General features: G+C 45.2%; 1 protein-coding gene across 2 annotated transcripts in view; it reads right to left on the reverse strand.

The window, feature by feature from the left end:
• SYT14 (synaptotagmin 14) overlaps positions 1-13,558 on the reverse strand; it is a 196,943-nt gene that overhangs the window by 15,832 nt on the left and 167,553 nt on the right. For both annotated transcript variants that reach the window (XM_075338004.1, XM_075338003.1), the window contains exon 6: positions 11,932-12,384. In XM_075338004.1, coding sequence (XP_075194119.1) covers positions 11,932-12,384 — 453 coding nt within the window. The remainder of the gene's footprint in view (positions 1-11,931; positions 12,385-13,558) is intronic.

Raw genomic sequence — 13,558 nt, forward strand, 5'->3', positions numbered from 1 at the left:
TCACAAAACAATTCCGTCTTGATGAAAATAACTGGATTTTTTTTTTCTTCTTGAAAATCCTCCGGCTCTGAGAGCGAAGATATTATTACGCCACCATTACAACCAATTCTGCATTCGGAGGCTACTGTTATGTGTTTCAAAACAGCTGCTTAAAATACAATTCAGATTGCTAAAGCCGGTGTTTTGTATGCACCATAATCTGACACTGCATTATTCATACATAAATCAATTATAGAAAAAAAAAATGGATTCGAATGTAGGACGGGGATACGACAATGCAAAAAAAAAAAAAAAAAAAGAAATAAAACATTGCTCTGTGAGTCTTGAATACTTAAATACAACACGAAATATAATCAGATAAATAAAATATATACGCGCATAAACAATCGGTGGCAGGACCGGTGAAGGGTTCATGCAAAATTCATAAGGGACGAGGAGATGAAGATGAAAAATAAGCAGGGTTAAACGCATTGTTGTCAAAGATATAAAGCCCATAATCCAGCAAATAGACTGATAATATCCAACGTCTTTATCGTGCTCTTACACAAAACATAGCTAAGTAAAAGGGGAGACCATGCCCTGTTATTGTCTGCAGCGCTATTACATTGACAGCACTGCAGTCAATCAGAATGAGCAAAATACACTCCTTCTATGCCTTTTGAACTCCAAATTAATAAGATTTGTTTTACGAGCGCTCGGGAAATCATTACAGCACACACGCTTAGTATGGTGTACTCAAATAATTCTGCTTTATTAGTACATGTGAGCAGTTTATATAAGGTCACAGACAAAAGATGAGGTCCCTCTGAACTATGCACCAATAAGAGCAGTAGGGACATGAACGGAAATGTGAAACACTCCTTCTATGGCTTTTGAACTCCAAATTGCTAAGATTTGTTTTACTAGCGCTCGGGAAATCAATACAGCACACACGCTTAGTATGGTGTACTCAAGGAATTCTTCTTTAGTAATAGATGTGAGCAGTTTATATAAGGTCACATACAAAAGATGAGGTCCCTCTGAACTATGCACCAATAAGAGCAGTAGGGACGTGAAGGGAAATGTGAAACTTCCCATCATTGTTAGATGAACCCTATGACATCATTATTTATAAGACAAGGTGCACAATATAAGAGCAAAATGGACTCAGTTCTCTCGCGTCAGTGATTTCCGTGGTTCTGAGCGGTCTGTGCCGTCAACTCAGGCAGAGATTCGGAGCTCATTTGTTTACTGTGGTGGTGTCAACGTGACGTCAGCACTGCAGACTCAAGCCTTGGACCCAGGGAGGGTGAGTAAAGCACAGATTTTTTTTTTTCAACAAACTGCAGCTGGGGGAAGGTGTGTTCCAAAGCTGGAAAACCTCTTAAGTGCAGGGTTTATGGGGCAGTATTATCTGGGGTATCTCCTTTTAGTTTCCTACTCCTAAATCGGTACAGCATGGCAAACACCTTATTACCTTTAAGGCACTGAAATGCTCCACTGCAATAGAGTATAACAGAGCACTGAGGTTCATTGGGGGGTCCTAGCAGTCAGATCCCCACTGATCAACACGTTTTCACCTATAGTGTGGTTAGATGTTAGCTTTAGATGATGGGAATAATCCTTTCAAAGGGGTGTGCTAAGTTTTCAAGTTGTCTCCTACCTCTGGGATGAGGGATAACTTCCCGATCACTGGGGGACCGACCGATTCCTAGAACAAGGCTCTGAATAACCACATCTGAACAGGGCATGCTCACCTCCACTCCATTCAATCTCTATGGCAGAAGTGGGCATAGCACTCAATGTCAAGAAGCAGCTGGAAAAGCAAGCAAAATATTAGGTTGCATATAAAGGAAGGCACGTGTTGCTGTATCATTGGCCCCAATTTTTCAAAGCAATTTCATAAATTGCGATGAAAAGTCACAAAATTTTTTGTTACCCGTAGCTGTGCAAAACTGCGACTTTTGGCATTTCTCGGTGCTCCATTAAAAAATGGGCAGAGGTAGGGTGAGCTGGAAAACAGCAGTGGCGTGAAACCACAGGTCGTCCAATTCATAATGAGTTGTGGTGTTCCTTAACCCAGAAATCTAACTCCAGCCAAGAAAGCGGAACAAGATTCCTGGTGTGGAGCACATTGAGGCACGCCACTGGATAGATGCTCCTGACTCATTAGGAGGCAAATCAGGAGCACCTGACACTAAGAAAATTACTGGTCTTCATGAATTGGAACATTTGGCTCCAACTCATCAAGTCTGGTGGTTTTCACGTCGGTCTTGATGAGGAGACGTGCTGGAGTTAGAAGCTCCTGATTCAGTAACAGGTGTATTGCGGCGCCGGTGTCACTGCACTGCTTGCTCTCCTCCCTGCAGGGATGCCTACTCGCTCATCGCAGTCGGCTTGCACCGTGCTACCCAGTTTCCCAGCGGCTCTCCACGTGGGTATTTCCTGCTTCTCTCTCCCGGGACCTGTGCACGCCACACAGGCTCTCCAGGAGTGCTCCTAGGGCGTGCATGCACACCACTGCACTTCTCTTAAAGAGCCATGACGTTATTCCACGGAAGTGCCCGCAGCCTATCGGTGAGAGGTACTGGGAGCTTAAGGCGCACTCCCACTAAGGGAGGTGCCTGATCAACGTGATTAAATAGTTAGTGGTTTGTTCCCGAGTCACTTAGTTGTCTGGTGTTCACTGTGCTTACCATTACAGTGTACAGTATCTTTGCCTGTCTCCCAATCCCGTCTGCATCCCGGTGTCTATTGCACGCTGCCCGCTGCCCGTCCCATCTGCTTCAACTACCCCGGTGGTCCCAGATTTAATAGTGATTGTGTCCGTCCACTCCGGCTGTGATATCTGCCTCACCTACTCCAGTGGTCCCTGTCTATCCTAGTAACTCTGCCTGTCCGTCCTGGCCGTGCTATCTGACACCAACCATGGTGGTCCCTGTCTACACTAGAGACTGCTTGTCTGCACCTGTGTCCGTCCCTGCCATGGGGGCCAGCTGTCACAGTTCCGGTCTCTGCACTGGGGGTGGCACCTGGCATCTGCCTCATGGTCGGCGCTTAGTCAAACCCCATCCACTAAAGGATAAGCCTTGGGTCCCCCGGTGGTCCAGTGGGTCCACTCCTGCTCACCACTTTACTATCTCCAGCGGGGAATGTTACATGCATGCTTCTTAATGAATCAGGAGCGTCTGAAAAGTGGCGTGTGCACTTTGCCACAAATATTAGAGTCCATATACACAGACCGACCAGTAGCACGATACGCCCCATTTTGGCGGAGCTGGAAGAAACCTGTGGAAGACGCTAAAGGTGGCAACATTTTTGCACAACTCCAATTTGTGCAAAAATGTTGAAACTTTTCAAAGCTATTTTCAGAATTATGGCAAAATTGCTCTGATGAATCAGGGCCATAGACTCCACCATAATGTAGTATCCTATAATGGCCTATCATTCCCTTTATGTTAAGAGCTCAAAGTCACAAAATCTAGTCGAAAATGTGGCTAAAATCTAGATTTTATTTTCTGGCAATATTTACATTTATTGATTAGTGATGGGTCCTCTATAATGTCCTGTTTAATAGAAAGCTGAACTTTCCCGCGTCTTATTTGAGTCTCGTTACGTCACCCCCTATGTTGGGGCTGCTCTTATAGCACTTATTTAAGTCTCGTTACGTCGGCCCCTATGTTGGCGCTGCTCTTGTAGCACTTGCTTGAGTCTTGTTATGTCAGCCCCTATGTTGGTGCTGCTCGTGTAGCACTTGTTTGAGCCTCATCACATCAGCAATATATTGGCACTGCTCTTGTTTGAGTCTTGTTACTTCACCTTTATTTTGGCGCTGCAAGAGTCTCGTTACGTTGGCCCTATGTTGGCGCTGCTTTTGTAGCACTTGTAAGTCGGCCCCTATGTTGGCGCTGCTCTTGTAGCGCTTGTTTGTGTCTCGTTACGGGGCCCTATGTTGGTGCTGCTCTTGTAGCGCTTGCTTGTGTCTCGTTACGGGGCCCTATGTTGGTGCTGCTCTCGTAGCGCTTGTTTGAGCGTTATGTCGGCCCTATGTTGGCGCTGCTCTCGTAGCGCTTGTTTGAGTCTTGTTATTTCACCCCTTTGTTAGCGCTGCTCTTGTAGCGCTTGTTTGAGCTTCGTTACGTCGGCCCTATGTTAGCGCTGCTCTTGTAGCGCTTGTTTGAGCCTCGTTACATCGGTCCTATGTTGGCGCTGCTCTTGTAGCACTTGTTTGAGCTTCGTTACGTCGGCCCTATGTTGGCGCTGCTCTTGTAGCGCTTGTTTGTGTCTCGTTACGGGGCCCTATGTTGGCGCTGTTCTTCTACCGCTTGTTTGAGTCTCGTTATGTCGGCCCTATGTTGACGCTGCTCTTGTAGTGCTTCTTTGAGCCTCGTTATGTCGGCCCTATGTTGGCGCTGCTCTTCTACCGCTTGTTTGAGCTTCGTTACGTCGGGCCTATGTTGGCGCTGCTCTTGTAGCGCTTGTTTGAGCGATCTGTATACAGGGATAATCATCTTATCTGCTCTTAGCATTGCAGGTTGTACTCTAATAGCATTAGTAGTGTTTAACAGCGCGGCGCACACAATGGCAGCCTGTAATGTGCTGCTGGAGTGCCTTCGGAGGATGATGAGCGCTGATGTTATTTGCTTTCGCCTAATCAGTCACACACAGGTTTTACTCCAGAAATAATTTTGAAATGCAAATGTGATTTCTTTTATTGACAATGGATGAGCTTAGTGGCTTCGGAAACACAGGATTTATTTACCGAAGGGCTGTAATGAGATTTTTTTTTTTATACTTGTGAGTTTTCGCTGATCCCTCTATAAATGCTTTTAGATTATGTGGATGGTTTATTTATTATGTATTAATCAAACTACAGCTCATCAATTCATCCAGGGATTCCACTGCAACAAAACTATTGTTATGTACTCTCAATAACCACACTGCATGGGCAATTACCATACTGCATGGATAGATGACCACACTGCATGGACAATTACCAAAATGCATGGATATGTGACCACACTGCATGGATCGGTGGCCACACTGCACGGACAATTACTAAACTGCACGGATATATGACCCCACTGCATGTATTAGTGACCATTCTGCATGGATTGGTAACCACACTACATGGATTGGTGACCACATTGCATGGATAGATACCAAACTGCACGGATCTATGACATCACTGCATGTATTAGTGACCATTCTGCATGGATTGGTGATCATTCTGCATGAATTGGTGACCACACTGCATGGAATGGTGGCCACACTGCATGGATAGATACCAAAATGCATGGATCTGTAACCACACTGCATGTATTAGTGACCATTCTGCATGGATTGGTGATCACACTGCATGGATCTGTAACCACACTGCATGTATTGGTGACCACACTGCATGGATCAGTGACCACACTGCATGGATCAGTGACCACACTGCATGGATTGGTAACCACACTGCATGGATCAGTGACCACACTGCATGGATCGGTAACCACACTGCATGGATCGGTGACCACACTACATGGATCGGTGACCACACTGCATGGATCGGTAACCACACTCTATGGACAGATACCAAACTGCATGGATCTGTCACCACACTGCATGGATCAATGACCACACTGCTTGGATCAGTGACCACACTGCATGGATCAGTAACCACACTGCATGGATCGGTGACCACACTGCATGGATCGGTAACCACACTGCATGGATCGGTGACCACACTGCATGGATCGGTGACCACACTGCATAGATCGGTGACCACACTGCATAGATCGGTGACTACACTGCATGGATCTGTGACTACACTGCATGGATCGGTAACCACACTGCCTGGATTGGTAACTAAACTGCATGGATCTGTCACCACACTGCATGTATTGGTGACCACACTGCATGGATAGGTGACCACACTGCATGGATTTGTGAGTATACTGCATGGATGTGTGACCACACTGCATGAATCGGTGCTCACACTGCATGGACAGATACCAAACTGCATAGATCAGTGACAACACTGCATGGGTTGGTGGTCACACTATATGGGTAGGTTACCGCACTGCATGGACCATGATCACACTACATTGTTTGGTGGCCACACTGCATGAATCGGTGACCACAATGAAATGGATTGATGACCGCACTGCATGGGTCCTTGACAATACTGCATGGATCAGTCACAACACAGAAAGGATCAGTGACCAAACTGCATAAATCAGTAAATCATCATAATTTAGAAACACAGTGCAATTATAGACTAACCAGCAAAGCCTGACCGGGCCACCAGGGACAGGGCACGGCCTGCAGAGGACACAAGAGACTTTTTACATTTGGCACAAAGCCAATGAATAAAAATAATGCAATAAACAAAGCCCAACAGACTAATGTAAAGAGACAAGCAGGGACTGGAGGGCACCAGACAGCACGTACCCCGCATCCATGGCTGCCATCCAGGAGCGTCAGTCATGGACACATAAAGGGATTTTTCGGCTGTGAGCCCAACCTGGTTGAAACCTAAATATGATGTTCTACTAAAGGGACTGTCCCCGCGAACAGCTATAGATCCAGAGTCACATGTATACGATGTTGAGTGTCTATTAATCTGACATGGATTTCATTGAGTAATCTGAAAAGAAATCTGCATCAAATCTGCTACATATGAACAGGGCCATACAGACTAAATACATTAGGGAGCCCTGCCACCTACACTGTGGTTGCCCTTGACAACACTGTCTGCAGATATTCTCAAACGCAGGGCCCATAGATTACTGCGGAGAGACTATGTCAGAGTAAGCTGATAGTCTACATGTAACCCCTAGGAGGTTACTAATCAATAGTATTTAAAGGTTTATTCCCATCCTCACAGATGGATGTAGAGCTTTTAAAAACAAGCACTTCTGCAATTTACTGTTTATTAATATTTCCAGTCGTTGAAATCTTAACACTTTTTTTGTTTACAGCTTGTTGCCTAGGAGACAGACCACCACTGATGTCTTGCTCGTAAACACTGTGCTGAAGCTGGCCAAGACTAGGCGGTATCATCAGGCTCAAGCCACCCTAGTCCCCTTTAAGGGCGGCGTTACACGGTACGATCTATCGTGCGATCGCACCCGCATCAAAGTTAAATGAGCGCCATATGCGTGACCAGCATTCAATGTTTTGGGGGGGTCATGGGTTTCATATCATAGCATTTCTGTATGCAAGGTGTTGATTCGTATTGAATTGATGATGCCCTACAACTTTGTAATTCCCTTTTTTACTCTATCTCGTTCCGTTTTTGAGATAAAAATGCTCACTCCGTTGTTTTCCACCAGGTGGCGCTATAGGTAGTTTCATTGCGTGGCGTATGGCTACTTTACTATACCTAGACACCACTTCTATGCCTAGAGCTGCCGCCGTTCTCAAGTTAATGGTGGTGGACAGGATATGGGTGGCCACACTGTATAAGGCCCCTTCCTCTGCCCTCTCAGAGCCCGCAGTATATACCCCTCACATCTTATCCCTGGGCCTGAACGACTCTATAATTTCCTTTCTCCCACAAACAAAAATATAAAGGAAAAGCTCTTTCATCCGGGCGGCCACGTTGTGCGGTGTTGATGAGTGCTCTGGGACTGACACGGCAGCTGATAGCGCTCTTCACCCATCACCTCCATCCCCGCAGGGACTGACAGTGAAATCACTCAGGTCTGATAGCGGGAATCAGCAGCCTGTCCACTCCACCGCTATACTGTGTGCGCACGTCACTGATGAAGAGTGACACGTTCTCTCGGTTGGAAACCTTGAGCTTATGTGACCTGCTTAGAAGGACGCTGAGCTACATAAGAGACGGATGAGAAATAAAGTGCGGAGGAGCATTATATCATGAAAAAGCGCAACGGGCCATACACACAACACACATATGTGTATGCTGATGGGGATAGATCACAACAACCAGCGATCACGGAAGACGGCTCCTCAGGAATTCCACCCAAAAACTTTTCTCTCTAAAGATGTTTTCCAATTTGAGAAAATCTGTGTAATTCCGGCTGCAATTTGTTTACAAACAAAAAAAAAATAAAACTGAGCTGTACTCACCCTCCCCAGGTCCCACGCTGAGTATCCACCACTGTTTCCGATGACTTTATTGTCTGCAGCTATGACATCACATAAACAACGCTGCAGTCAATCACTGAGCTCAGCGGCTCTGAGTGCCGTCTACTCGGGTAGACTCGCTGAGCTCAGTGATTGGCTGCAGTGTTGTCAACAAGACAATAACAGACATTGGGAACAGCAGCAGACCCGGGAAGGGTGAATAAAGGACTTTTTTTTTTTTCTAAAACCGAAAAGCCATTTTTTTAAACATTATTGTCTAAAAGATTTATTATGTAGAAAAGAAAATTAACACACGAGGGAATCTGCCACCAGTTTTTTTTTTTTGCTCAGAATGATTCAGGAGCAGAGACCCTGATTTCAATGATGTATCACTTACAGATGCTTGCTGCAGTTTTGATAAAATCCCAGTTTTCTCTTCTGCAGCTCTACCAGTTCTCTGAATGCGGAGCTCTGTATAACCCCGCCCACACCACTAATTGGCTGCTTCCTGTGTACAGTGTGGGTGTGGTTAGACAGAGCTCAGCATTTAGAGAGAATTGGTAGATCTGCAACAAAACAAACAGGGATTTTAGCAAAACTGCAGCAAGTGGCCTAGTAAGTGACATATCACTGGAATCAGGATTGCTGTTTCTACAATATGCTGCTCTTAGATTCGGTGGCAAAATCCTTTTGACAAATTCCCAATAAGGGTTTCAAAACAGATAACTGCGGTACAATACAAGGAAATGGAAAATTTCCAAACTGAAACACAATAGCGTGAAAATGTGTTGCTCACGGCTGTCCAGCCAATCAGAAACTAAGGCGCACCATTCAAGGGAGCATTTAATCAGCCTTAGTGACACTTATAATGTTGTTTTGGCTTGTGACTTTATTATGTGTATTTTGACCAGCTTTTGACCTGACTACATTTCTCTAAGTAGTCCAAAACATACTCTGCCTCAGAACTCCAATACATGTCGTAGGGCAGCCTGACCACATTTCTGCCCTGCTTGACCTCTTCTAATAACTCCACCCAATTGACCAAAGTCGGCCTTACTCCATTATTATATTTAACCTTTGTCACGGTGTATGTAATGACAGAATAGGGGCCCCTAAGCTGGCCCTCAGAAACATGGCCCTGTAATGTCCCTTATCTCAGAGGTATACTTGATGGTTGCCAGGTCTGAGCCCCCATTGTGACCCTGATTCCTGTTCGAGCTCTGATCTTACTCTCCCTCTCTCCCACCCTTGGGGAGGGCCGGAAACACAGTAACAAAACCGTACAGAAACGACACAGACAAGGGAGAACAAAAACTCGTACACACTCCACTTAAACACACAGGAGAGACAATATGTGTACAGGTAAAACAAAGAAAAGGGAAGGAAGTAACGCACAACAGGGGAACATCCACACCACTCAAAAATCCTAACAAAGAACATCATAAACAGGATCACCACTAAGACCGGAATGACTGGAGCTTATGCTGAAGCTATTATCAGCGCATACTAGAAGAAAGCCGTACCTTAAATAGGAAGGAGAGAGCTGCACGTGGCAATTAGCAACTTGAGCTCCTAGTTCCTGCTCACCAGTCTGCAGGAATTAACTCCTGCAGAGTTGAAGACCAGTGAACCTAAATCAGCCAACGCCCGGCTCTGGCTGAACAACTCTGAAGCAGAGTCCAACGTCGCTGTGCCATCAAGTGTGTGCAGAGCCGAACATCGCATGACAGCCTTATTTAGATGGTTTCCACATAATCTTCAATTGTCTACCAAACATACCACATCATTATTGTATTCTGATGTCACGTTGTGAGTGTAGGTGGCCACCCTGGTCATGGGAGGACTCCCAGCAAGTGGTGCAACACAGCGGGAATACCAGTGTGGTGTCCCACTGGGGAAAAGGAGGACACCGGCAAGCGACGCAACACACAGGGTACAAAACAGGAAAACAGCAGTGGGCTCTTGCAATAGGAGGAGGGGAGTGGAGTTACCTCCTAGCACTCAACTCAGGGTGAACCCTGCAATCCCTAATGTTCCTAGACGCATCCTTCCCCCCGTGCGTCATCACATGCTTTGGCCCTCGCTCGCCCTAAACTCACCCTGACTAATGGAGACCAGCGAGCCGCTAGTCTCGCGACTACGATAAGACAACACGAGGAAGGGAAGATAAATGGATGGAGAAAGACACAACACAAAGCACTCCTTCATTTCTTCAGTAAGGAACGTCGCAGCTGCAATAGAAACAACACCACAGCTATCCAGGAGTGAGCTCTTTGAACATGGTCAGTATAGGTATGAGCTATTGCTGACAAAGGGAGGATTGAGGATGCTTATAGCTGAAGGGAGTGGCTGTAGGTGAGGCTACAACCTGTGAGATCACTGCAGGATAGAAATGGACTTTAACCTCTTCAGGACCGGATGGATTTAAATACGCTCCAACTCAGGGTAAACGGCGATCGGGCACTAAAGCGGATCTGCGATCCACAATGTGCTGTGACTCTCTGATCCCAGATCACCCCAAGATCACATCAGGCTGGCACAGACTTGTTACATCTAGTTCCACCAATGCCATTAGAAAAATCAAGCACTAATTTAGTACCACAATGTCTTAGGACCAGAGAGGTTCCTCCACCCAAAATGTACTTGTTAGAAAAAGGGGATATTTTGCAGCTAAACTTGGTGATTTCCAGGAGTATTCAATCTGCTCAATTTGCGCTGACTCCGGGCGCCATTTCTTTGAAGCCCACACAGCCCACAGCTGCCGCCGCAGCCCGAGCCCCAGCACAGCTAACAGTTTCTGGGACACCCACCGCCCTTGCCTCTTGTGACTCTGCTCCGCCACTGCTGCTACCACCGTATTATAAGACGTACCCCATTTTTTTTACCTTATTTTGCTCTGAATTTGGGGTGCGTCTTATAATCCAGCGCGTCTTATAAACCGAAAAATAAGGTACATTTTTTTTTCTTAATACCCCTTTAAATCTACATAATCTTACTAAAATAGATTGGAATGTAAAGGACGCTTTACACGCAACGACATCGCTAACGAGATGTCGTTGGGGTCATGGAATTCGTGACGCACATCCGCGACGTCGTTGCGTGTGAAACGCACGAACGACCGTTAACGATCAAAATTACTTACCTAATCGTTGATCGTTGACGCGTCGTTCCTTTCCCGATTATCGATGCTGTTGCAGGACGCAGGTTGTTCTCCATTCTTGCGGCAGCACACATCGCTACGTGTGACACCACAGGAACGAGGAACCTCTCCTTACCTGTGGCCGCGATGAGGAAGGAAGGAGGTGGGCGGGATGTTAAGCCCGCTCATCTCCGCCCCTCCGCTTTTATTGGGCGGCCGATTAGTGACGCTGCTGTGACGCTGAACGAACCTCCCCCTTAGAAAGGAGGCGGATCGCCGGCAACAGCGACGTCGCTTGGCAGGTGTGTCGATAAGTCCGGGTGTATTGTGCGCCACGGGCAGCGATTTGCCCGTGACGCACAACCGACGAGGGCGGGTGCTTTCACCAGCGACATCGCTAGGCAGGTAAGTAGTGTGACAGGTCCTAGCGATGTTGTGCGCCACGGGCAGCGATTTGCCCGTGACGCACAACCGACGAGGGCGGGTGCTTTCACCAGCGACATCGCTAGGCAGGTAAGTAGTGTGACAGGTCCTAGCGATGTTGTGCGCCACGGGCAGCGATTTGCCCGTGACGCACAACCGACGAGGGCGGGTGCTTTCACCAGTGTGTAAAGCGGCCTTAAATTAATCTTCATATGTAAATTAATATGATTGTTAATTCAAAATCCCAAAAACTAAATTTCTATTTTACAAAAACTTACCAAAAACCTTGGCTTTTTTTCATTCTTACTTACCGAGAGACTGTAGGCCGGCTCTAACACTACCGGGATGGATAGCTTTCCTTGGAGATTCAGCTTTGTCAGGTAAAATACCTTCTCCCCAAGAATCCGTTCTTTCTTCATCCGACGTACGAGGTACAGTCTGAATCGCACCGCGTAATTTGCAATCATTTCCGATTCTATATGATTAAAATTGAAGGTCTCTGTGAACATCGGGCAAGGTCCCTTCTGAATGCCGGTTTTGGCTCTCTGTTTCTTCATGGGTAACAAAACAAGATGGACCTGCCAGGAATTACTATTCCCAGTCCTGTTGTGTGTGGGCAGGTCGGTGACAGCTGTCACCGTGACAAGAAGTTTCTGCTCTTGTGAATCATAGTCAAAAGTTACATCCAATGTGCCGTATTTAGCTACTGGCTCCGGATCAAAAGACTTAGGAAGCTGTGAAGATGATCCTCTGGCTGACAAATCCTACGGAAAAAAAAAAAAAATAGGCGCTCGAATGTATTTATTGCATTTTGCTTTTTAGAGCTTTTCAAAAATAAAAATATATATATATTTATTTATAATATTTCTAAGTCTGTAAATTGGAAAAAAAAAGCAAAAAAAATACAAAAAAGAACCAAATAAATCTAAAAAAAAGAAACAATGACCAGATAATAAGAGCTGAAAATAAACCTTCCAGAAAATCGTGGAATATATTATAGCTTCTTCCCTGAGCTAAGAACTTGTCAAAATTGACTATTAAGTATACCCCGAATTAGTGTTATTGCCTCAGGACGTTTTATATCACTTGGGAATTTGCAGGAGAGACATAGATTGGCACTCGGCGGAGCTTTACTGCATTTTCGTCAATGGAGAATTTATTAATTAAATGCCGGGGTGTGAAGGAACGCGCCGGGTGTGTAAAGTGGTAGGGTTATTATCACGGGGCTCGTGCAAATTGAAGGTTTTGCACCTTCGATACGATCTGAGAATTGTTACATGGTAAGAACCTGGGAAAAAACTGTAAATTCACCTGAAATGTGGCAACAAATGTATCAAATAAAAAATAATAAAAAAATGAAATAAAATAATAATAAAAATGTATCAAATAAAAATGTATCAAATAAATAAATGTATCAACAAATGTACAAAAAAAGTATTAAAAATGTATTAAAAAATGTATCAAATTAAAATAATAAAAAAATGACATAAAATGTATCAAATAAAAAAATGTATCAACAAATGTATAAAAAAAAAAGTATCAAAAACGTATAAAAAAAATTTATCAAATAAAAAATAACAATAAAGATAACAACTTCATCAGGACAGGGTAAGTTTGTGACAGGTGACAGACAGTCATGTGGTTTCTGGCAATAGAAGGTCACAGTGTTTGGCTACGCAGAATACTCCCTGACTTTCTATTGTTCCTGCTGTCAGTATTCATTGGTATAGGTAGTTTTCCTGCTGGGTTCTCGTCTCTCCCCCTATAGGACCCGTAGTTGTCAGGAAAAATAGGTGTCATGTCGCGCTCATCACCAAATCCAGGAGGCAGATAATGTTAATGATGATCGCCTCCGGGGCTGCAGCTGTTTCACCCTGTGACTACGCTATTATAAGCGTTGTGACTAGCAAAACCCCTATAGGTGAGTTTTCCTAAATC

The sequence above is a fragment of the Anomaloglossus baeobatrachus genome, chromosome 3 (assembly GCF_048569485.1).
Source record: "Anomaloglossus baeobatrachus isolate aAnoBae1 chromosome 3, aAnoBae1.hap1, whole genome shotgun sequence".
Classification (NCBI taxonomy): domain Eukaryota; kingdom Metazoa; phylum Chordata; class Amphibia; order Anura; family Aromobatidae; genus Anomaloglossus; species Anomaloglossus baeobatrachus.